Source organism: Cetorhinus maximus, chromosome 36 (assembly GCF_964194155.1).
Source record: "Cetorhinus maximus chromosome 36, sCetMax3.hap1.1, whole genome shotgun sequence".
NCBI classification, from domain to species: Eukaryota; Metazoa; Chordata; class Chondrichthyes; order Lamniformes; family Cetorhinidae; genus Cetorhinus; species Cetorhinus maximus.
This window is the reverse complement of record NC_135914.1, coordinates 7,040,286-7,064,710: the sequence shown is the minus strand read 5'-3', so window position 1 is coordinate 7,064,710 and position 24,425 is coordinate 7,040,286. Positions and strand designations below refer to the sequence as shown.

The 24,425-nt window shown below is 49.1% G+C and overlaps 2 protein-coding genes across 7 annotated transcripts in view; one reads left to right on the top strand and one right to left on the bottom strand.

Moving 5' to 3' along the window:
• The first annotated feature begins 1,658 nt into the window (after positions 1 to 1,658).
• LOC144672301 (neuronal acetylcholine receptor subunit beta-2-like) lies at positions 1,659 to 10,921 on the top strand. Its single transcript, XM_078534158.1, has 5 exons — positions 1,659 to 1,703; positions 2,065 to 2,109; positions 4,119 to 4,228; positions 5,876 to 6,860; positions 8,961 to 10,921. Exons 1-5 carry the CDS (start codon positions 1,674 to 1,676, stop codon positions 9,123 to 9,125), a joined length of 1,335 nt encoding a protein of 444 aa, XP_078390284.1. The 5' UTR covers positions 1,659 to 1,673; the 3' UTR covers positions 9,126 to 10,921.
• Positions 10,922 to 12,504: 1,583 nt separating this feature from the next.
• The window catches only part of adar (adenosine deaminase RNA specific), a 68,060-nt gene continuing 56,139 nt past the window's right edge, over positions 12,505 to 24,425 (bottom strand). For all 6 annotated transcript variants that reach the window (XM_078534097.1, XM_078534101.1, XM_078534100.1 and 3 more), the window contains exons 10-16: positions 22,225 to 22,344; positions 21,295 to 21,428; positions 20,232 to 20,414; positions 18,950 to 19,062; positions 17,765 to 17,892; positions 13,637 to 16,848; positions 12,505 to 13,590 (exon numbers count right to left, since the gene is read on the bottom strand). In XM_078534097.1, coding sequence (XP_078390223.1) covers positions 16,608 to 16,848; positions 17,765 to 17,892; positions 18,950 to 19,062; positions 20,232 to 20,414; positions 21,295 to 21,428; positions 22,225 to 22,344 — 919 coding nt within the window. In that variant the 3' untranslated portion in view covers positions 12,505 to 13,590; positions 13,637 to 16,607. The remainder of the gene's footprint in view (positions 13,591 to 13,636; positions 16,849 to 17,764; positions 17,893 to 18,949; positions 19,063 to 20,231; positions 20,415 to 21,294; positions 21,429 to 22,224; positions 22,345 to 24,425) is intronic.

Below are 24,425 nucleotides of genomic sequence, written 5' to 3'. Positions count from 1 at the left end.
CTCGCCAATTGCTGTTGTCTCAGCAAGGAAAGCTTGTCCTTTTCTGCAGGGCAAGATCCCAAACTTGCGTTGCTCAAGGGAGGGCTGTCAACCGGGACCACTTCCCCCTTCCCCACTCGTCAACCGTGGAGGCTGAAGGGCGACTGGCACTCTTGTTCTAAAGGAGCAAAGCATATCCAAGTGTCAGAACGGTTCACAAAATCAACTGGGGACTCGGAATTGTACTGGGTGATTAAAAAGTGGCCTCAGTGTCCTTCGGTTAATGGAGTGGGGATGGTGGGTGGAGTGGGTAAGCCAGGCAACTCACTCCTGGTTGCTGGGCAAAAACCCTTTTGCTGGAAAGTGAGAGCTCGGCATGTTTCTTCCGCAGTCCTTCACTTTGTGAGTTTATACATAAATGAGCACCAGGATATTTTCTTATTCTTTCATGAGATGTGGGGGTCGCTGGCTGGGCCAGCGTTTATACCCCATCCCCAATTGCCCCTTGAGAAGGTGGTGGGTGAGCTGCTGCCTTCTTGAACCACTGCAGTACCTGTGGTGTAGGTACAGCCACCGTGCTGTTAGGGAGGGAGTTCCAGGATTTTGACCCAGCGACAGTGAAGGAACAGCCGATATATTTCCAAGTCAGAAGGTCCCAAAGGTTCACAAGGAAGAGAGTCGCTTCCAACCATGCCAAAGGCTGCGGAAACAGTTTGTTGTGTGCCAACTATCAGATCTCCATGGAAACAGGGCCCAACGAGGCAGAATGATTTTTCCACTTTTCATTCTAAGCAAGTGTCTCATCTCACTCTCCAGTGAGGTGATTAATGGTGACTGATTCAACAAGATGTGACAGAATGTACTGGGCACAGATCCAGCAACAGAGCGATTAATGAGCACAGTCCCAGACTGTGACACCAATTACTGATGGTTACTGGGCTGACGGACAAATTGACCCCTCCGCATAGACAGAGTTGGTCCACTGGTTGTAGTGTGATTGGCTAGACTTGCATAAGCACATCAGCATCAGTGTGTTATATAATATATCCAGGAGTGTTACACCCAATAATACACCTGTACCCCAGTGAGAGTCAGCACCTTCAGGAGAGGAGGGGGACCCTGTACCCCAGTGAGAGTCAGCAGCTTCAGGAGAGGAGGGGGACCCCGTACCCCAGTGAGAGTCAGCACCTTCAGGAGAGGAGGGGGACCTGTACCCCAGTGAGAGTCAGCAGCTTCAGGAGAGGAGGGGACCCCGTACCCCAGTGAGAGTCAGCACCTTCAGGAGAGGAGGGGGACCTGTACCCCAGTGAGAGTCAGCAGCTTCAGGAGAGGAGGGGACCCCGTACCCCAGTGAGAGTCAGCACCTTCAGGAGAGGAGGGGGACCCTGTACCCCAGTGAGAGTCAGCACCTTCAGGAGAGGAGGGGGACCTGTACCCCAGTGAGAGTCAGCACCTTCAGTAGAGGAGGGGGACCTGTACCCCAGTGAGAGTCAGCAGCTTCAGGAGAGGAGAGGGAAGGAAACACCAGAAAGGAGGATTTTTTTTCGAAAAGAAAATGACAACTTCTTTCTGTTTCAGGGAGCCTGTCAATCTCCACAGAGGAAAGGCTGGTGATTCACCTCCTTAACCCAGCGCATTACAACAAGCTAATCCGACCAGCGACCAACAGCTCACAACTGGTGTCGGTACAACTGATGGTCTCTTTGGCACAGCTGATCAGTGTGGTGAGTGCGCACAGCAAAATGGGGTTGGGAGGGAGATGCAGGAGAGAGATAGAGACATAGACACACACACACACACACACACACACACAGAAGGACAAAGAAAGAGAGAGAGAGGCGGTGGAAAGTACAGGGTTTGGTTTGTTACCTCCTCCGATTCCAGAGCTATCTCTACGCCTGATGCATGAGGAATAGTTGGTGAGCCTATCTCCACTGTGCAACAGGTCTTTGGTAGAATCAGACTCACATTCTCAATGGCTCTTAAGGATGAATGAACATAACAGATACCAGCTCCAAAATAAACATCTGACAAAATCATGTCTATTGCCAATCAATCAATGATTGTTGGCTTCTTGTTTTTCAGCATGAAAGGGAACAGATAATGACCACCAACGTCTGGCTCACACAGGTCAGTGATAATGTGTCCTTCTTTAGAGGGAGCTTTACTCTGTACCTAAACCCATGCTGTACCTGTCCTGGGCATGTTTGATGGGGACGGTGTAGAGGGAGCTTTACTCTGTATCTAACCCCGTGCTGTACCTGTCCTGGGAGTGTTTGATGGGAACGGTGTCGAGGGAGTTTTACTCTGTATCTAACCCCGTGCTGTACCTGTCCTGGGAGTGTTTGATGGGGACAGTGTAGAGGGAGCTTTACTCTGTATCTAACCCCGTGCTGTACCTGTCCTGGGAGTGTTTGATGGGGACAGTGTAGAGGGAGCTTTACTCTGTATCTAACCCCGTGCTGTACCTGTCCTGGGAGTGTTTGATGGGGACAGTGTAGAGGGAGCTTTACTCTGTATCTAACCCCGTGCTGTACCTGTCCTGGGAGTGTTTGATGGGGACAGTGTAGAGGGAGCTTTACTCTGTATCTAACCCCGTGCTGTACCTGTCCTGGGAGTGTTTGATGGGGACAGTGTAGAGGGAGCTTTACTCTGTATCTAACCCCGTGTTGTACCTGTCCTGGGAGTGTTTGATGGGGACGGTGTAGAGGGAGCTTTACTCTGTATCTAACCCCGTGCTGTACCTGTCCTGGGAGTGTTTGATGGGGACAGCGTAGAGGGAGCTTTACTCTGTATCTAACCCGTGCTGTACCTGTCCTGGGAGTGTTTGATGGGGACAGTGTAGAGGGAGCTTTACTCTGTATCTAACCCCGTGCTGTACCTGTCCTGGGAGTGTTTGATAGGGACAGTGTAGAGGGAGCTTTACTCTGTATCTAAGCCCGTGCTGTACCTGTCCTGGGAGTGTTTGATGGGAACAGTGTAGAGGGAGCTTTACTCTGTATCTAACCCCGTGCTGTACCTGTCCTGGGAGTGTTTGATGGGGATGGTGTAGAGGGAGCTTTACACTACATCTAACCCCGTGCTGTACCTGTCCTGGGAGTGTTTAATGGGGACAGTGTCGAGGGAGCTTTACTCTGTATCTAACCCCGTACTGTACCTGTCCTGGGAGTGTTTGATGGGGACGGTGTAGAGGGAGCTTTACTCTGTATCTAACCCCGTGCTGTACCTGCCCTGGGAGTGTTTGATGGGGATGGTGTAGAGGGAGCTTTACTCTATATCTAACCCTGTGCTGTACCTGTCCTGGGAGTGTTTGATGGGGACGGTGTAGAGGGAGCTTTACTCTGTATCTAACCCCGTGCTGTACCTGTCCTGGGAGTGTTTGATGGGGACGGTGTAGAGGGAGCTTTACTCTGTATCTAACCCCGTGCTGTACCTGTCCTGGGGGTGTTTGATGGGGACGGTGTAGAGGGAGCTTTACTCTGTATCTAACCCCGTGCTGTACCTGTCCTGGGAGTGTTTGATGGGGACGGTGTAGAGGGAGCTTTACTCTGTATCTAACCCCGTGCTGTACCTGTCCTGGGAGTGTTTGATGGGGACGGTGTAGAGGGAGCTTTACTCTGTATCTAACCCCGTGCTGTACCTGTCCTGGGAGTGTTTGATGGGGATGGTGTAGAGGGAGCTTTACTCTATATCTAATCCTGTGCTGTACCTGTCCTGGGAGTGTTTGATGGGGACGGTGTAGAGGGAGCTTTATTCTGTATCTAACCCCGTGCTGTACCTGTCCTGGGAGTGTTTGATGTGGACGGTGTAGAGGGAGCTTTACTCTGTATCTAACCCCGTGCTGTACCTGTCCTGGGAGTGTTTGATGGGGACGGTGTAGAGGGAGCTTTACTCTGTATCTAACCCCGTGCTGTACCTGTCCTGGGAGTGTTTGATGGGGACGGTGTAGAGGGAGCTTTACTCTGTATCTAACCCCGTGCTGGGAGTGTTGGATGCTGATCTATTCCATTTGTCAGCACCATCTTTCCTTATCTTGATGTGGACAAAACTGACAAACTGCAGGAGCTCGCACAGACAACCCTATCCCTATAACATCGCCCTTGGCCTAAAGCCTGACCTGTTGGTTTTCTTTCTGCCAGGAATGGAAGGATTATCGGCTGACCTGGAATCCAGCAGACTATGAGGGGATTGTAAAGGTGCGGCTCCCATCCACTCACATCTGGCTCCCGGACGTGGTCCTTTACAATAAGTAGGTGACAACCTGTTTCTTCAAGTCAGTGAGGTCCGAAACATCCTTTTGGGAGGCCCCATTCTATAAGACTAGGGGCAGAAACAATACAACTTTACTGGGGGAAAAGGTCAAATTGTGAATCAAGAGATGAATCTTCTCCACTCCCATTTTCCCCCTTCCCCCGGAAACTTGTTGAGTTTCCATGGGCACTGCCCACCTCTAATAGATGAACTCTGGTGGGGAGGGGGGGCCCTCACTCATGGCCCTCATCTGTCACCCGCTGGTCCAGGAGTCACTGGACGGGTGATCAGGAAAGTGGGGGGGGGAGGGGAGCAATGTGACAGTGCCCCCCCCACCCCCCCCCACCCCACCCCCCCCACTCTTCCCAGGATACTGCCCAGCTTCAGAGCAGCTAACGCAGCCCAGACCAGGATTGGGGTTGGCTGTGCTGGGTGTAGCAATGGTCACAGAGGGCTTCATCCTGACTGTGGTGTTGGTTACACCCTGGACTAACAGTTTCAGCCTGGCAGTGACAGGACAGCAATGGCCTCGGAGCGGTGGTCGGTTGCATTTTATACCACTGACGTGAAGGGAACCCACGAGCGGGCATCTGTGCCCGTTTCAAATCGATGAACCCTTCGTCAAGTAGGAATCTGGCACTAATAATCCAAATAGGGCCCCGGGGGCCATTTTAGGTTGAAACTTGGACTGGATGCACAGGAGGCCCAGGAGAAGGTTGAGTGCCGAATTATCTTTGTCACAGTTCCGCAGGAGAACCCGATTAAAGATAACCTAGGCTGGCCGAACCTCCACCCTCGTGACCCTGTGGCCCCAGTAACCTACCTTGCTGGCAGCCTACCCTGTCCCATTTCAAGGGTTTGACCTCGGCACCTTGCATTCGCCTGCTGGAATTTAAACAAGGCCGGGACCTCAAGAAAGCAGTGGCCTCCTCTTCGCTGAAGTTCAACCCCAATGTGCCCTGAGGGTTATATGTTTATCCCCACCTCTGTTGGGTCCTGGGTTGGTCCAAGGCTTGGCACTAGTCTGGTGTAAGCGGCCCTTGGCAGACTCCCAGGTCGATGGTGGGAAAGGACAGCAGCGTTAGCTCAGCACTTACCCCTCTCGACATTCTCCTGCAGGCAGTGGTATCTGATGCCATCTGCCCACCCGGTGATGTGGACACACTGTGCTCTAGTCCAGCAGTCGGGCATAGCTTAGTGGGTAGCAGCTTCTCGCCCCCCGAGCCAGGATTTCATAGGTTTGAGTCCTGCTCCAGAGTCTTAAGCGCATAATCCAGGCCGGCATTCCTGCTGCCAGTACTGAGCAAGCACTCAGGAGATGCCATCTACTGGATGAGGCATTAAAACTGAGGCCCTCTCAGGTTGGGGGTAAACAATCCCTTCCAACTACTGCAATTGGAGAAGGGGAGCTTCTCTCCAGTGTCGTCGGGACCAATACTTATCCCCGAACCAACACCGCTAAAAATCCGGTCATTGCTGTTTGTGGGATCTTGCTGTGCAGAATTTTGCTGCAAGCGTTTCCTGTTACAAAACTTCAAAAAAAAGAAAGGCCCATTGGCTTTGGGATGTCTGGAGGTCGTAAAAGGTGCTGTACAAATGCAAGTCATTGCTTCACTTGACGGTGTTGCTTTTTGCCCCCTTGCAGCGCCGATGGCACATACGAGGTGTCCTTCTACTCCAACGCGGTGGTCTCACACGACGGCAGCATCTTCTGGCTGCCCCCCGCCATCTACAAGAGTGCGTGCAGGATCGAGGTCAAACACTTCCCCTTCGACCAGCAGAACTGCACCCTCAAGTTCCGCTCCTGGACCTACGACCGCACGGAGATCGACCTGGTGCTGCGCTCGGAGGTGGCCAGCTTGGACGACTTCACGCCCAGTGGCGAGTGGGACATTGTGGCGCTGCCGGGGCGGCGCAACGAGAACCCCGACGACCACACCTATGTGGACATCACGTACGACTTCATCATACGGAGGAAGCCGCTCTTCTACACCATTAACCTCATCATCCCCTGCATGCTCATCACCTCCTTGGCCATCCTGGTCTTCTACCTGCCCTCGGACTGTGGTGAGAAGATGACCCTCTGCATCTCGGTGCTGCTGGCTCTCACCGTCTTCCTCCTCCTCATCTCCAAGATCGTGCCCCCCACCTCGCTGGACGTGCCACTGATGGGCAAGTACTTAATGTTCACCATGGTCCTAGTCACCTTCTCCATTGTGACCAGCGTGTGCGTGCTCAACGTGCACCACCGCTCACCAACCACCCACACCATGCCCCTCTGGGTCAGGCTGGTGTTCCTGGACAAGCTGCCCGCCATCCTTTTCATGAAGCAGCCCAGGAACAACTGCGCCAAGCAGAGGCTGCGGCAGAGGAGCAGGATGGCGGCACACGGAAGAGGCAGGTGGCTTCCGCCCAGGATCAGCGCCGAGCCCTGCGCCTGCCTCGTCAACCAGGCCTCCGCCCACGGGTACGGGGCGCGGTTCGTGGAGCTGCCGGCGGGCGCCAACGGGGTGCGAGACCACGGGAAGAGGCCGTCACGTGAACAGTTCTGCAGCCACAGGATTGAAGATACGATGGATGGAGTGGAGTTCATTGCTGATCACATGCAAAGCGAGGATGATGATCAGAGCGTGAGTGTGTTGTCCGATTTACGGAACAAAACCGGGGATCCAGAGTGTTTAGACTGCGACTCCTTAAAAACTCTGGCCTCTTGCGCATCCCCCACACCCTTCACCCAACCTTTGCTGGCCAAGTCTTCCCGCCATCTGGGCCCTAAATTCTAGGAATTCCTCTTTAAGCTTCTTATTGAATATAGTTGGCCATTCAACCCATTGTGCCTGTGCTGGCTCCCTGAAAGTGCAATCCAACTCGACCCACTCTTGGACCTTACACTGTATCCACCTCTCTCTCCTTAGAGTTGTTCATTAAAACCTCTCCCTTTGACCAAGCTTTTAGTCACCTGAGCTAATATCTCCTTGAGCTCAGTGGCAATTTCTGTCAGATGACACTCATATCAAGTGCCTTGGGCTGTTTTCCTGGGTACAGTCCTACGTAAATGCAAGTTGCTGTTGTAAGCAACTCATCCATGTCCCAAGCTCGATCTGCCGTGTACAGTTCAGTGGAGGAACTATATTCCGCATCAGTGCTCCTGGGGCTTGGGGAGTGGGATCATGGATAGGGGGGGGAAGTAGGAAATCATCCAAGGTTCCTGCCAGAAGGTGCTGGGTGAGGATAGGACCAGGTTTGGAGCGAAAGCCCTCCATTGCTACAGAGGCTGTGGAAAATCACGACTGATTCAAATGGATGGGCATTTGGTTGATACACCAAAGGGGTGCTGGAAGTCAGGGAACAGTACCCCGTTCCACGGCTCTCCCGCCCCCCACTCTCTGCCCCAGCAGGACCCACTGTACTTCAGAGGGGAAAGTTGGGCAAACGGCACAAAGGAAATAATCCTTTTGACGGATTATTTCAGTTCAGCCGATTGGGGACCACCAGGGGACATGGGTTTAAACTGCGTAAGAGTGGGAATAGACCAGATGTCAGGCGATTTAATCACTTCCCAGAGAGTAGTGAGTTTCTGGGATACACTGCCGGCATTGGGTGCTGACTCTCTGCTCATTTTCAAGAAGAAGCCAGACTAGTCACTAACTGGAGCAGAGATTGCATCATATAGGTCAGAGTTTTTATAGATTACCCTCTGTCTGTGTGATCTTCTGGACTGGTTTCCATCGTCCTTCCTTCTTGGCCCTGGGTTCTTTTAACCTCTACCAGGAGGTTTCATGGTTCAGGGAAGGTCTGGGGAAGGGACAGTGTCTGAAGGGCAGATTGATTGGCCAGCTGGTCTTTCAGTATCTAACCTGCAGATATTTGTATAACTCAAGACAACGGCCAAGGCCCAGAAGGAAGGCAGCCTGAAAATAGGAGGATGAAGGAAATCCCTCTTGTAAATTTCAAAAGCCAGCAGGTTGTAGAAGGGAGTAAAGAAGTGAAGTGAGCAGTGTAAAGAGCCTGGGAAAGAACGGGTGAGGACAGGGAGATCAAGCGATGAAACGTGGATTAGGAACTGCCAGAGAAAGTCAAGTGATCTCATAGAGTTCTTCGAGGGAATAGTGGAGGTTGTTGATAGGGAGATTGCAATGGATGCTGTGTATATGGGCAAGGGGTGCTACATAAGGAGGCTTGCTGGCACCATTAAAGCGCACAGGGTATTAAAGGGAGTGTGGTGGCATGGATGGGAAGCAAAGGCTGAATTAATGGAGGCTTTTTTTTTTAGTTGTAGCACATTTAAGCCTCTCTCTTCAGCAGGTAGCACTCTTGCCCGAGTCAGAAGATCCTGGGTTCAAGCCCCACTGCAGAGCATAAAATCTAGGCTGACAATGCCAGTGTAGTACTGAGGGAGTGCTGCACTACTGGAGATGTTCACTTGGACAAGACATTAAACCTGACCTCACAGGCGGGTATGAACTGGCCCAGGGGGCACTGTTTCAGAGAGCAAGGGATTTTCTCCCCAGTCAATAGTTATCCCTCCGCCAGTATCAACAAAAGCAGATTGTGTAGTCACAGCTATTATCGCATTACAGTTTGTGGGATCTTTCTCTGTGCAAATTGGCAGCTGCCTTTCCTACAATAGCACACAGCCAGTACATCTCAATGGCAGTAAAGCACTCCGGGATGTCCTGAGGTGGTTAAAGGTGCTGTATAAATAATGCGAAGTTCTTCTGTTTTTCCAGGTGATTGAGGATTGGAAATACGTTGCTATGGTGATTGACCGCCTCTTCCTGTGGATCTTCGTGGTGGTCTGTGTGTTTGGGACCACTGGGATGTTTCTCCAGCCGCTCTTCCAGAACCTAAAATTCAAGAAATTAATCCCATTCGTCGGTCCGGAAGAGGAATAGAAGTAGGAGCCTCGAGGTCTCATTCTCTGCTCATCTCACTCCCCTAATGTACAAGAAATTTTGTATCAAAGCTCTTGCTCTTATCCACTTCCAAGCACCACTCAACGGGACTACCATACAGAGCCAGAGTCCAGGATTTCATCCCTGCTCCGTTACTGCAAACTGATTTTAGCCATGGAGGTGGCTAGGGTCCCACCACGGGTCTCAGTGATTGAGTTGCAGGAGGGGGAAGGACAAGGAGAGAGAGAAGTCGGGGGTGGGTGGGTGGAATATCAACCTTGATACTGATCACCATCTTACAGTGTGCGCATCAGGATGGAACCAGGATGGGCTGGGGTGCCATCCAAGTTGAATAGCTGCCATTATTGGCCTCACTTGAAAAATGGACGAGTGAGGGGAGGTGGGAGAGGGCAGTTGGCATCCAGCACCCATAGGCAAAAGAGGCAGCATCGTCAGGTAAGGAAGATGAGGGGATGGTGGGGGAAAATCTTTGCTATTGGCACCCAGAGGAAAATCTTAACATTACACTGGCTTTTCAAAAGGTGAATTTAGTGAAGCTTTCCATCACAAGGTCTCAGCTTCCCACCAACAGCAGAGCTCACTCAGGTAGGCCACAACATCTGTTGGGAATGGGAAAATCACACACTGGCTCAGTAAGGAGAAAGGGGGCCCAGCAACATTACTTTAGGCTTTATCCCGCATCTAACCCGCGCCGTACCCGCCCTGGGAGGGTTTGATGCAACATTGTCGGAAAGTTCTGTGAAGTATCTAACCATCTCTCAGTTTATCGGCCCCTGTAACGTCCAGTCCCACTGCCAATCAAGTAGGCGTGCAGCTCTTTTTAGGACAAATTAAACCGACTCAGCCTCAATGTTTTTGTCGAGGCTTCCATGTTCCACTGCAGCGTGTGCTGGGGAAGGGGGGTGAAAACCTCCTCTTGCTTTTGGGCTGGTGAATTTTCAGCCTTAGTTCCTCAATTTGCTCCTGCAAACCATTCCATTCAACACTTAAAAAAAAAGAATATTTTCTGTTCCTTCAGTCTTTCACCCATTGAAAATAAGTCCTTCAATGTTCATGGAAAAACTGGAAGAGGCCATTCAGCTCTGAACCTTCCGTCACCCAAATCTGATTGTGGCCAAGCTGTACCTCAACTCCCATTTACCCTGCCCTCCTTTACTCTATATGCCTCAATATTCTATCCGACATAAATCGGGGGGGGTGTGTGTGGTGAGTGCTCCAGATTTTCACCACCCTTTGTATCTAAAAGTGTTTTGTGCTTCCACACCTGAAGGACTTAAATGCACAGCCTTAAAACTGAAGCGGATGCCACTTCCCCATAAACACGTTTAGTCCAGAGAATGAAGCACCCTCCCTGCAGCCTGAAATAATTCAACACGACAGCTTCCCCCCCCTCCCCTCTGCCCTAGTTGATAGAGGTTACTGGAGAGCGGCCACCGCCCCTCCAATGCCAGTGACTGCACCACACGCCGTGCAAGATCCCTCACCCAACAAAGACACCATTAGTTCGGCACAAAGCACAGTCTCCCACCACGGACCCAGTTTACCTCCACTCTCTCTGCGCCTGGGATCAACCCAAAGTCTTTGAGCTGCTTAACGGAAGGGTTCAAAGATCACACGTAGGGCCAGGGCGGAGGGGCTGGGGGAAAAAAAGATGCGCCGGCTGTCTGCCGGGAGTCATATTTTAACCAGAGGGGGCAGGCCCAGATTGCGTATAGCATTGATTCACTGGTGTTCAATTGTGTTTCTGTGTCAAATAAAATAAAAGTGTTTTTGCAAAACGTAATAGGAATGAGGTTTAAACTTCTTTCTCCTCAGCTACAGATTTTCTCCATCACAGTCTGGTTTCTGGGCACAGTGGATTTAAACAAGAGGCCACTTCAAAATGAAAGGTTGTGATAAATCTATAAATTGCCAGGGAAGGTTTGGTGGGTGAGTGCGTCCCTCCTCAGTGTACTACTGAGCAGGGAAGTCCAAGGTTACACCCTGCTCCGTGCTGGAGTGAGGGCTGATCTAAGTCAGGGGCTGGGTCAGGCAACAGGGTTCGCACCTCAGTGCCCAGGAATCGAGAAGGATGAGAGAGAAAATGCAGATTCTGTTCCTCACCCTCTTCCCCCCACCCAGCCGAATCCACTGACGAACACTGCCCTTCCCCACTCCACCCCAAAATGACTGCAGGCGTCTGACAGAAGTCTGGCTTTTGCATGCATTGTGTCGCCTCCCACAATCAAATATCCTGTCACTGCTCAGACTCACATAAGGAATTGGAGTACTTTAGTTTGGGGCCGGGGGGTTGGGGGTGGCCAGTGGCTGCAGAAAGAGTTTATATCAACACCAGCTCACAGTTACATTCATATTGCAGCTACCTGCAATCATGGTCAAAGATTAAGACTTACCCATACAACCCTGATATTTTAGGAGATGGGAGGGGCAAATTCGTTCCACCTTCTAGAATTTTTTCAGCCTGTTCTGATCTCACCTGGGACAGCAGAGCCCTCGGTGCCTCTTGGCTCAAGTCAATGACGACTTTGAGAAATGCTTGCGGCCACCACGAGAGGACAGGTGAGGCGCAGCTGGGATCCTTTTGATGTCAAGCACTGCAGGATGACCTATACTTAAACTACTACAAAACAGGAGGGCTAAACAACCTGCCCTGAGACTGTTTGATGGGGACAGTGTAGAGGGAGCTTTACTCTGTATCTAACCCCGTGCTGTACCTGTCCTGGGAGTGTTTGATGGAGACAGTGTAGAGGGAGCTTTACTCTGTATCTAACCCCGTGCTGTACCTGTCCTGGGAGTGTTTGATGGGGACAGTGTAGAGGGAGCTTTACTCTGTATCTAACCCCGTGCTGTACCTGCCCTGGGAGTGTTTGATGGGGACAGTGTAGAGGGAGCTTTACTCTGTATCTAACCCCGTGCTGTACCTGTCCTGGGAGTGTTTGAGGGGGACAGTGTAGAGGGAACTTTACTCAGTATCTAACCCCATGCTGAATGTGAATGCTGGGTGCCAGTAACTGAGACAGTTATATTCTCCAGCATAGGTGCCTTGCTCCATGATGAGTGCACAAAATCCAAGTGAATAATGTTGGTTTAAGGAACATAAAGTGGAGCAAAACATCAGAAGCCAATTTGAAAGGGTATATCACAACTCTCCGAACTCTACATCGCACTCCTGATAAGGGGAACAGTAACTCTCGAGACTCCTGTCCTTTATGAGCAAATACATCAACCCCCCCCGCCCACCCCAAGGTCCACAGTCTGAGATGTCCACAGCACGATACTACCGCAGACAAAGGCTTCCCTGCTACATACCAACAACCCACTCCCGTCCCAAGGTACAAAATAAAAAGTCCTACACCAATTCTCTTAAAAGATGAACATCCAATTTATTCTAGAGGATTTAATGGATGAAAACAAGACACTTGCTAGCTGTTACAAAAAACAAAATCCTGTAAAAACGGAGCATATACACACGCACACAGAGAAGTAACACATTCCCTCACCCTCCCAGCCCCAATAAAACCCCCAAAGCATACTAACAAGCGTTGGGAACAAGCTGATCGACATGCAGTGCACTGCCATTAAAAACAATTCCAGGCCTCTTTCACACAAACAGCCTCCCAGTATTAGGTGCCCTCACTACTCAAAGGAAGGATTAAGAAAAGCTGATTAAAAAGATCCCCAAGATTGAAAGTGACAGCTTCTTCCTTCTCCCTTCCCATGAATACTGCAGGTCAGAAAGAAACTACAGTGCCTGTGGCACAGCCTCGCGCTGTCCAGTAAGGTTTCCTCTTGTACACGGGAACCCCAAATGGAACAGGCAAGATGCTGGTTTATAGTAATACCCCAATCATTACGTTTGCAGAAAAAGCAAACTGACAAACATGATCCAAAATGGCTCATGCAGAGATTCAGTAGCATGTGTGCTGGGGAGACAGGAAGAGCAAAGAGTAATTCTTTCCGAACTTGTTTTTGTCCTCTCTGTGTTGCGTATCCCTCTCTACTGTACACAATATGTTTTAATTCAAGACTGACTGACATTTCAACCATCAACAATTGCAAACTGGATGGGAAGTGGGACTGAATCAGTCCATGGTAAACATGTAAACCATTTTTCTCTGTGGAATGGAAAGGCGTTCCTCATGCCTGGAGTTCCCCAGAAAAATTAGATTACCATTTCCGTCACCGTCAGGGAGGGCTGTGTGGAGCGAGGTCCAACTAACCCACCAAGAAAAAGACAGATTAAAAAGAGAGAGGTGCTGAAAGCTGAGGTAACCAATGTGCAGTTGCATGTGCTCACCCTTGGGTAGCTTGGGACTAAGGGGCAGGCATGTTGCCTGTGCACACACTCCTAATGAACACCGCTGCCCCCCCACCTCCCAAAACCAACTTCCCTTGAAACAGGCTGTCAGGCGGAGTCAGAGACCACTGGCCTCCACAGCCATTGCTCAGCACAGCTCGCATCAGGAACTGGGCGGAGCAGGGGCAGGGACTAAATTCCAGTTTCCCCAGAATTTGCAGCTCCAAGTGAGAGTATTCACCAATTCCATTCCCTCCTCAGGCCCCCTGCTGCACATCCACATTTCCAATGATCCAGGATGGAATGTGGCTGCACTAGCACTGTGCAAGGCTTGGCAGGTGGCAAGGGAGGTAACACAGGATATTAAACCCAGCCTGTGGCTTTTGCTCATTTTAGAATCAGTTGATCATTACCCACTCAACACTAGCCTGACTGACACCTCTGCCTTGCAGAGGAAAGAGTGGTCAGCGCACACTGCACCTGGAGTCAGACAGAGAATCAATGGGTGGGGACTAAACGGGAAAAATAAACAGCAATTTATTTTGATTGCAGTAAAGGTAGAAGTGTTAGACTTTTAAACCGGGTTCTTTTGCTGTCTGATATCTTCAAACCCTTCACCCATTCATTGGTGGGGGTTGGGGTCGTCTGTTTAAGACCAACCGAGCTGCAAACCTGGATTGCAATAACAAAAAAAAAAAACACACACCTGGAGCACGAGAGCTTCAATCCTGCTTCTGTCCGCAGAACATTTAATGGGAACTAAAATCAGATATAATGCAGGCAGACTTTCCAAAACTGCAATACATCAGAAAGTGATTAAACTTTTATTTAAAAAAAATACACTGGCAAGTTTCTTCACAATTGCTAAGAGAAAGTACGATGCTCATTAAACATTCGCTCACCACTGCAAGTAATGGTGCAAGACCCTGACTGCTACCCACTTCTCAAACAAGTAAAAACTTACACAGTGGTGAGGATGAGTGGTAGGGGCATACTTGACTGTGTGAACCATGCAGGCAATAGCACCCATCTGTAGTGGCTGAAAACACAGCCAGAAACCCTTCGACAAACTCAGTCTTCACCTATGGCCAATACTCAGCTCAGTCAGTACCACAAACTGATTCCTTTGCTGCTAGCTCCATCGAAAGACTTGCACCCACCAGTGCTACACCCGTGTTATACAGCAACAGACCTGTTCCACCAGTACTGTACCCCAGTGTTACACAGGGACAGACCCGTCCCCACCAGTACTGTACCCCAGTGTTATAGTGATAGACCTGTCCCCACCAGTACTGTACCCCAGTATTATACAGCTCAACAAGTTAACTACAAGTGCTGATTTTCAGCATTCTGTGCTGGACTCAAGGCTGGTCCCCAGAGGTGAAGGACCACAAGATGGTTCTACTTCATTCCATGGACTCGATTTCTCTAACCACCCTGTGCCAACATTCTTCATAGAGAACAGCAGGCATCCAGGCTCTGTAACTGCAAACTCTCACAACATCAGGTGCCCAAAGCTTTGGGTGGGAGGCAGGTAGTTGCAGGAGATAAAACGGCCTTGAATCAGGCCAACATCTTGGCACAAACCCTGGGGCTCAGCAGCAGGCACCTCACCCCAAGGGGACAGGTCAGTGGCACTCTCATTAACCAACCCCCCAGTTGCATTGTATGAAGAGGGTGGAAACAGTTTGTAAAAGCAGCTGGGAGACAGCCAAGCTCAGCCTGTGTGCTGATGTCCTGTCATAGGCATCACGCAGTGCTCATGGAGGGATGGAAACGCGCAGGTCTGTCTGTGAAGGTGCAAGACAGGTTTAACGCTGCGAGCGCAAGCTCTGAGCAGCTTTTAATACTTTGGGGTTTTGCTTCAAAGTTCCACACAGTTGTTGGTCAGTCTTTGAACAAACAAAAGAAAAACATGCAACACTAACAGGACTGCAGTGATTTCACTTGGACACATGTATGTAAGGGAGGCGCTTTGGACCCACCTAGCTCATCGCTCCATACAAGACTGCACCTGCCTTACTCCTACACCTGATGGAAGTCACGCAGCAATCCCATGCCAAGATATCAAACATTGTCAGTGTCTGCAACTACCTCGAAGAACAGAAGGTCAAATTACGAGACGCTATCTTCCAACAAAGCAGCAACAAATAATTTGGCTTCTGATCATGTTCCTATCCTGTTGATAGTCCCTCCCCATCTCCCCCAAAAATCTCTACCCTCTCCTGGAGATGGTGGACCAACTTACAAGGGTGCAGCATTTCAAGGGTACAGCTTCCATTACTCTAACAGGTGCTCTTCATCCTCATGTTCGACTCTCGAACAGGGAGAACAACAGGTGATAGAAACATAGCTGGGAAGTAAGGGAAAGGAGAGCGAGCGCCTCAGATGTGGAACTATAACTCGGGTAAAACCATGTGGTCTACTGACCTCATGCGGATCGCTCTCCGAAATAGGCAGAGAGAGAGAGAGAGAGAGGAGCAAAGTTTTTTTTGAGCGTAACTTTTAAATTTAAATTTTCGCAAAGTTGTCTCTGCGGAAATTTCAATTAAAGTATAACAGTCAAAAACTTGGCTCCTCAATTCGTTCCATCACCTGACTGCAAGCAAATGTAACCAGTGTCTTGAAGCTACTAAGCAGGCAAGCGGGGACTCTGGGGGTGGGGAGAAATGAGAATGGAGAAGGCAGTGAGTTCTAAGCACCGGCAACATGACTACAGTCTGCTGCCGCTGGATATCTATCAACCATATGCGCCCTTGCTTTCTCTCTCCTCATCCCCGTCCTTTTCAGAGTCATGCAGTTGGTCCAATAACAATCCAGGACAAAGAATTATTAGTGTCGCGCTGTGTCTGGGTATCCCACTCCAAGCACTTCCTTCTCAAGAGGAACACGCAGCACCTGATCTTGTGGAAGTATTTGCGTGAAAGAGGTCACCCTCCATCCCCAATCCCTACGATTCTTAGCTTAAGTGACTCTCCTTTTAAAATCAGGCCTACATCATTATTTTTTAAACTACATTCGATTATAAACATTTGACAGATTTATAAAGGAATGTTGGGAATTGTGTGGTAACTTTTTTTTTAAAAAAAAGTTTTCTGCGTTTTTTTTTTAAATTCTCTACAACCTCTGTACAGAATTGTTCCCCCTTTCACCCTTCCTGTCCCCTACACTTCGCTGTTCATGAAACTCTTCTCCTCCAGAGGCTTCTGGATCCAGTTGCCATAGTTCATCTGCTCCAGGGCTTTGAAGAACAGGGTCCGGGCGTTCTGGAAATCTGCGGCCGCTGCCTTGGCGTCAGAGTAGGAGGCCATCGCCAGCAGGTCTTGACGATTGCTCTTCGTGCACAGCCGCCGGAAGAGATTGTATAGGTTGATTTTGGAGACTCGCGAGACGTCAAGCTGAGGCCTAGGGGTCGGGAGAAAAGCAGAAGCAAAATTAACAGGCTCCAATTTCTGGCAGGTTTTCTGTGAAGATTTGGTGCCCTGACTCTAGCTGACCTCCACTTGCAGATTGAGTTTTGATTCGGTCAGTTTTGGCCATCGCTTAGTGGGCAATACTCATTTGCCTTCGAGTCGGAAGTTTGGGGATTTGAGGCCCACTCCAGGGACTTTTGAGCACATGGTCCAGGCTGACACTCCCAGTGCCAACACTGAGAGCGCCGCACTGTCGGTGGGTCAGTACCGAGGGAGCGCTGCACTGTCGGAAGGTCAGTACTGAGTGGGTGCCGCACTGTTGGAGGGTCAATACTGAGGGAGCGCTGGACTGTCGGAGGGTCAGTACTGAGGGAGCGCCGCACTGGTGGAGGATTGGAGCCGACAGATCAGGGCACTGTGGGAGGTGCCATCTTTCAGAGATGATGTTAAAACGAGGTCACTGTCTGCCCTCTCAGATGGGCGCAAAAGATCCCATGGCCATGACTTTGAAGAAGAGTAGGAGAACTCTCCCTGGTGTCCTGGGCCCAAGATTTATTCCTTAACCAACATCACCGAAGCAGGTTTTGTTGCAGCAAGTAATGCACAAATTGGTTGCATGCATTTCCTACATTACAACAGTGACTATGGGTCGAAAGTAGTTCATTGGCTGCAAAGTGCTTGGGGGCATATAAGTGCTGTGTGAAATGTCTTTCTTTCTGTGTTTCATTGCTACCCTTTTTGCAATCTTGGTATCTTGCACTTTGGACGCTGGCCTAGGTTTTGCTGTGAAGGGAGGTCCCAATTCCAGTCTGAGCTGGGATTAATGCCAGCGGCAGGCGGAACTGATTCCATTCAGTAACATTACATCGCTCAATGCCTAAACAGGCGGAGTGATCTGCTTTTCTTACCCATCGACTTTCCCTTTGGTTCCGTCCAGAATTTCTACCTCCGTTCCATCCGCCAAGGACCAGTTTACGCTCGACTCCTTTGTTTTCCCAGTTTGCCGTGTTGAGTCATAGACGCTAACCCTGCCGATCTGCAATCAGAAATCAGTTTCAATTCTTTACTTGTGGGTGGCTGGGGGTGGGGGTGGGAAGAAGGAGACAGAGAGAGGGCAAGGGTGAGGATGAGAGCGTGGGGGAAGAGAGAGAGAGAGGGATCAGGAGAGGGGGAAAGAATGCCACAGAGTAAGCAACATAGCACAAACCACTGACACAAAACAACATATCGCAACACAGTCCCATTTTCCCTGCAATGCTCAGGATGTTTCCCTTCTCTGAGCATTTACAGACGGAGTGTCCAAGCTTTATAACCCCTGGGTCACATAGGTATACGCTCAGGAATGCATGTCATGTTCCCATTCATGTCTGTCCACCTCTAACTGCTTGTTCTAATTGTTCTCTTCTTCATTAGCTTTCCACAATAGGGCTCTACTTCCCTTTCATTGTTCACCACTTAACCCTCTACACATTGAGTGGAGCCCAAAACAGGACTGGGTCCCTCCTCTGTGGGGCAAGGCTGCTAATTCTTCAAGCTGGTTGTCAGATGTTGGAATACTTTAATTCGTCAGTCAGTTGCTGGTTTAGTTGCTTCCTAGCCCATATTGTTTTCCATTCTTCAAACAGACGCAAGCTCCTTTACGTGGCAATGCTGAAGGTTGGGAAGCCTCGACCAGTTTGTTGCCATCCTGAACAGAACGTCTTGGAGGAAGAGCACCGGAAAGTAACATGCTGATAGGTAGAATGAGATGGAGTAGGGTGGGAGGAGGCACGTGTGGAGCATGGACCAGCTGGGTTGAATGGGCTGATCCTGCATGTTCTACCATTTAGGATACATCCACAAAGGTTGAGTGCTGGCATTGCTGGGCCTCCTGGAGACTTCAGCCAATATATGCAGGGACACCTGGCACATGGGTACGCCACACACAATCCTTACTTGGACATACACTGGCCTTTCCTTCATCATCGCTGGATCATTAGATCAGTTGAATGGTCTCACTGTGTTTCTATATTCTTACTCCCAGCCCACCCAGGATGGATGATAGCTGTCACCCTGTATCGGAAGAAGCAGGTTCAAACTCTTGATGTTCTTACCTGTGGGTGATTCAATGTGTAAGGGTAAGGCAGGCCTGATTGAAACTCTTCACCATCCCTGGACATGCGACAGCATACTGCACGGGCCAGGTGTCCGTGGCTGTAAAGGTAACCTGCAAGTCGAAGGATGAAACGGGTTTATTCTGAGCAGCATTGCAAAATGGAGAGAAAACCCCAGGACAATAATCATCACATAAACTCCCTGGGCAGGGTGGGGTGGGGTGGTGCGGGGAACAACCTGTGGGAACACAGAACGCTTTTAGATAGATAGTAGCAGAACCAGAGACCATTCCCTCTCTTCAGGTAATGCCCCCTTCCAAAACCATGGTCATCATCTGCTTCCTCAAAAAAACCCAATCTTCAATCCAAATCTCCTTGCAAACTACCATACCATTTCCAACCACCATTTCTTATTAAAGCCTCCCAAATCCATGGCCCTCTTTCTCCACGGCTCCGTTTGAATCTCTTCAATCCAATGTCAGCCCATCATGGTGCTGACTGTGTCGCTTTGGCCTCTCTGCCATGTCAGCTGTGGTTCAATGGGCACCGACCTCACCACCCGAGTCAGAAAGGACGTGGGTTCAAATCCCACTCCAGAAACCCAAGCAAAAAAAAAAAAATCAAGGCTGACACTCCAGTGCAGCAGGAGTGCCGCACTGTCGGAGATGCCACCGCTCAGATGTTAATCCGAGATCCTGTCTTCCCTCTCATTGGATGTAAAAGATCCCATGGCACTATTTTGATGAAGAGCAGGGGAGTTATTCCTGGTGTCCTGGCCAATATTCATCTCTCAATCAACATTGCAAAAAAAGATGATCTGGTCGTTATCACATCACTGTGTGGGAGCTGGCTGTGTGCAAATAGGCTGCCATGTTTCCTCAACTACAACAGTGACAGACAAGTACTTCATTGGCTCATTGGGACATGCTGAGTCACGAAAGGAGCTATAGAAGTGCAAATATTTATTTTCTCTGTGGTCTTTGATATAGTTGACAACACTTTCCTCCCGCCACCTTGGTGGAACTGCCCTCCTTTTACCTACACAGAATATCTCGTCGTGGCTTCTTGTCCTACACCATTTTAATTTCTATGCAATTCCGTGTTTATCTACGTAAACAGTGAATACACTTGAAAAGTAATTAATTAGATGTTGCCGATATGGGGTACCTCAAGTCTTCCTGTTCACACGGCACAAGCCAATTCCTTGCCTATCTGATCCTAATACCCGTGATCTAATTTCATACCTTGCAGAGTGAGGCTAACAATCCAACTGGAAGCTTACCCAAGGTAACGGAGCTTAGATAGACAGGGTGGATGAAGTGGGAGAGCAGAGCCCCCTGAAGGCCCAGCACATTCCAGCGCAGAATCTTGTCACTACAGGACATGGTGCGGAGTCGCTCCCCATGCTGAATCCCATCCCATGTTGGGACAATGTCACTCGACTCCACTGGGATGGTACCTTCACCTGCAGACCAGGCAAACAGTGAGTCATTAAATGCCCAAATGACTTGGTCAGCAGGGCTCAACCTGCTGCACACAGTATTACATTCCAACATTACAACAGCGACTACACCACAATTGGCTATAAAGTGGTTTTGATAAATGCAAGGCTTTCTTTCTATCGGAGGAACCACTATTCTTAGCATGATCTGAATGTAGATACCTGATCTAAAGGACACATCTTGAGATTTTCGCTTCACTTTAAGGCATAAACAGCACTAAACTCACAACTATCTGTAACCAGAGTTCAGCTTGAGTAAACTTGCTGCTTAGACAGTGAGAGATGTCACTGTTATGGAAACTGAATGTATCACATTTTTGGTACCCAGTGTTAGCAACAAATACATTAGTGTCACTGTAGCATGGGTTAGATAGGCTAGTTCAATACTGTCCCCATCAAACACTCCCAGGGTAGGTGCAGCACGGGGTTAGATACAGAGTAAAGCTCCCTCTACACTGTCCCCGTCAAACTCTCCCAGGACAGGTACAGCACGGGGTTAGATACAGAGTAAAGCTCCCTCTACACTGTCCCCATCAAACACTCCCAGGACAAGTACAGCACGGGGTTAGATACAGAGTAAAACTCCCTTTACTCCGACGAGCTGCTCCATTATGATCTTTCAATTCCTGCAGCACACATCCTCCCAGAATAGAGAAGAATGTTTTATCTTCATGTTTGGTCTGGGTCAGAGATCAGGTTTTAGAGTTTAATACAGTCCTTGTACCCAATTGAATGCCACAAGCGCTTACAGGTACAGTATTAAATTGTTTTGGCGCGACTGCATTCAGTCACCTCTTACAAGAATTTGCAGCATGCGTTTTCTTCACTCTCTTTGCAGACTCACCGTTTTCCACCTTGGTGCGCAGCTTGCCCTGTTTCATGTTCTCAAACAGTGGGTGGTGTGAATCGTCTCCTTCTTTGGTGGGGGGTTCGCTGCATGACTTATCAAACAGGGCTCCATCACCACAGGGGGCAGTACTGGGAAAGGCACAGCAAAAAATAGGTGTAGAGTGAGGGGAGGCATGTCTCATAGGACTCCAGACATTTGTTGCCTATGAATAAAACCTCCGAATAAAACCCACAGCATCTACTATGAAATTAAAATCTGTTGCAGTATCCCTTCACTGTCATCAGGTGTAGTCCTATCTTCAAAATTAGATTGCTGCTCCATAGCTCGATCATTCTTTGGACAATAAACATCTGCTTGGTTTCCCTTCTTGCTGTCACCTTCTGTTAGCCATGACTCAGTGTGTAGCACGCTCACTCTCTTCCCCCCTCTGCGTCAGAAGGCTGTGGGTTCAAGCCCCACGCCAGAGACTTGAGCACATAATCCAAGTCAATTCCTGCAGTGCAATACAGAGGCAGTGCTGCACTGTAGAAAATGGCATCTTTTGGATAACAAATTAAACCGAAGTCTACGCACTCAGCTGGATATAAAAGATTCCGTGGCATTATTGGAAGAGAATGTGGAGCTCTCCCCAGAGTCCTTGCACCAATATTTATCCCTCGATCAACACTACTGAAACAGACAGCCTGGTCCTTATCACACTGATGTTTACAGGACCATTCTGTGCGTAAATAGGCTGCCGTGTTTGCTACATTACAAGTGTAACTGCACTTCAGTGGGAGTAAAGAACTTTGGGACATCCTCAAATCTGTCTTTCTCACTTTAACCTGAAGCCTCTACACAAGCACAGACCACAGTGAACTGTCATGGACGACCATCCACATAGTAGAATGTAATGGGGAAGGTGGGTGGGATGTTTAAACTAACCTGATGTAGAGGTGAAACGTTATTCCTGGTTTAATCTGTAACCTGTTGTCCTGAGCTGGGATAAAAAGGCTGTCACCTGGAGATGCAGGGTCATACTTCAACAACTCACTGTACAGGAATCTGTGAAGGAAGCAGCAGTCTGATTAAAAGGTATGAACTCCTAAAATACTAAACCACTTGCAAGGCACAACAGATTCCCCAATTGTAACCTTGGCTGGACTGTTCTCTTCACAGATGCTGCTGGACTTGTTGTGTATTTCTGTTTTCATTTCTGTACTGAAGAATTTTCCTCTCCCCTCCTGCCCATATCTGTATTAATAAGTTAAAAATCTTATCTCTATATCTACTACCTATAAGCTTTTTTCTCAATAGGTCTTAACTCCTGAGATAAGCGTATCCCTCTGTGGTGTCATCACACTACAATGCTGCCACTGTCTGGAGGAGAGAGTTGTCTAACACAGCACTAGAGCAATGTTATCCAGCAGCAAGGAAGCAAGAGCAGGCAGCCCTGGCTAGACAGGGAGAAACAGTGTAGAGACCCACATTCACTTGTCAAAGCACAGGGAGCATGTCAATATCTACTGGGGCCATGGGGGTAGAATCCCAAGAGATTCAATGTCTACAGAGCGGACCCACAGGAGCTCGTCAATGGGTGTAGGGTTGGGGGAGTCCCAGGAGTGTGTCAATATTGACAGAGAGGGGAAAACATCGTCACAAGTCGACACATGCTTCCTGGGTAGGAGTTGGAGTCTAAGATGCTGAAAGCAAGGCTGCACACCATGGGTGCTGGATTGGTAGAAGAATAATGCACTAAGGAAGGAGAGAGCAGTAAGTGAAAGAAAACATTAAGTTGGATGTTTGTTCCTGCACAGGCTGCAGCTTTCACTAGGGATTAAATAAAAAAAAACTGAAGCGAGCTGTTAAGATTATAGGTCGGCTCATCTTCATTAAAGGTTTTACTTTGTTGCATTTGTTTCTTTAATTAATTTTGTACACCAGTGGCGTACAACCTGTCTCTGCTACAGTCCACCTTATTAAATCCTGCTATTGAACGGTCCCTATAAAGCTGTCAGAAGTAGCCCATTGTGATGCTGCTCCTATCCATGATGCAGAAGAAGTTTGTTAATGTCGAACCATCTGTTCCAGAGAGATGCTTTCCTGCTCCCTCACACCCACCATCCCCCCTCCAAAATGCAAAAATAACCTGTAAACATTGGTTTAAGTTTATGAATTCGATTCAGTTACGGGGCCACTGCACACAGTTACATGAGGAGAAAACCTGCAGTTTGGTAGTTCGTGAAGGAGAGTCAAGGTTAACCGTGCCACAAATGGATTTAGCACCGTAGGATCCTGTTGGGAATATTAAAAATAAGGATCTGCAGGGATTTGGACAGCACAGTCACTGCTGAGACGAGGCTAACTTTAATTACATACCATGGAGGGGAACGAGAAGGAAGGAAAGAAAATTACCCTCAGTCCCCAGCCAGCTTAATGCAACATTGCTGACACACAGCGCACATTTCGTGAAGGCACCTAGGATCCAGTCATTCAGCAACGAATCTCTTAACTTTGTCCTGTGTATTTTGCTGAAATATTTGTCACATTTTCCAGCATCCTCCTAAACCCAAGAGCTCTGCCACATCTACAAGGACAAGGGCAGCAGGTGCATCACCTCCAAAGTCAGGCAGCATCCCAACCTGGAAATATATTGGTCATTCCTTCATCATCGCCGAAACAAAATCCTGGACCTGCCCTAACAGTAGCTTCACCACATGGACTTCAGCGGTTCAAGGCGGCAGCTCACCATCACCACCTTCAGAAGGCAATTAAAGATGGGTAATAAAAGCTAGCCTTGCCAGTGGAGCCTATATCCCTAGAATGTATTAAAATAAATACATGGTGCTCCTCAGTCCCTTCGATCTTCCTTTCATCCTCTAATCAGGGTGGGAGAATTACAGTTCCAATTTAGTCAGATACCAGCCTAACAATGGGAAATTCACCGCCACAATCACATTTCAGGTGACAGCATCCCACCCAGAGCTCCAAAGACCGCCCTCCTCTCACATACTCTCTCTTTTCCAATGTTATTCGGTCATGCGATGCGGGCACCGCTGGCGAGGTCAGCATTTGTTGCCCAACCCTATCTGCCCTTGAACTGAGTGGCCTTGCTCGGCCAATTCAGAGGGTTGTTCAAGAGTCAA

What these genes read in the sequence shown, in the direction of transcription:
- LOC144672301 (XM_078534158.1), top strand. Translation starts at nt 1,674, where the DNA reads ATGGTCTCTTTGGCACAGCTGATCAGTGTG. An exon ending in TGGCACAGCTGATCAGTGTG is followed by an intron (nt 1,704 to 2,064) that starts GTGAGTGCGCAC and finishes CTTGTTTTTCAG; the next exon opens with CATGAAAGGGAACAGATAAT. An exon ending in GACGTGGTCCTTTACAATAA is followed by an intron (nt 4,229 to 5,875) that starts GTAGGTGACAAC and finishes GCCCCCTTGCAG; the next exon opens with CGCCGATGGCACATACGAGG.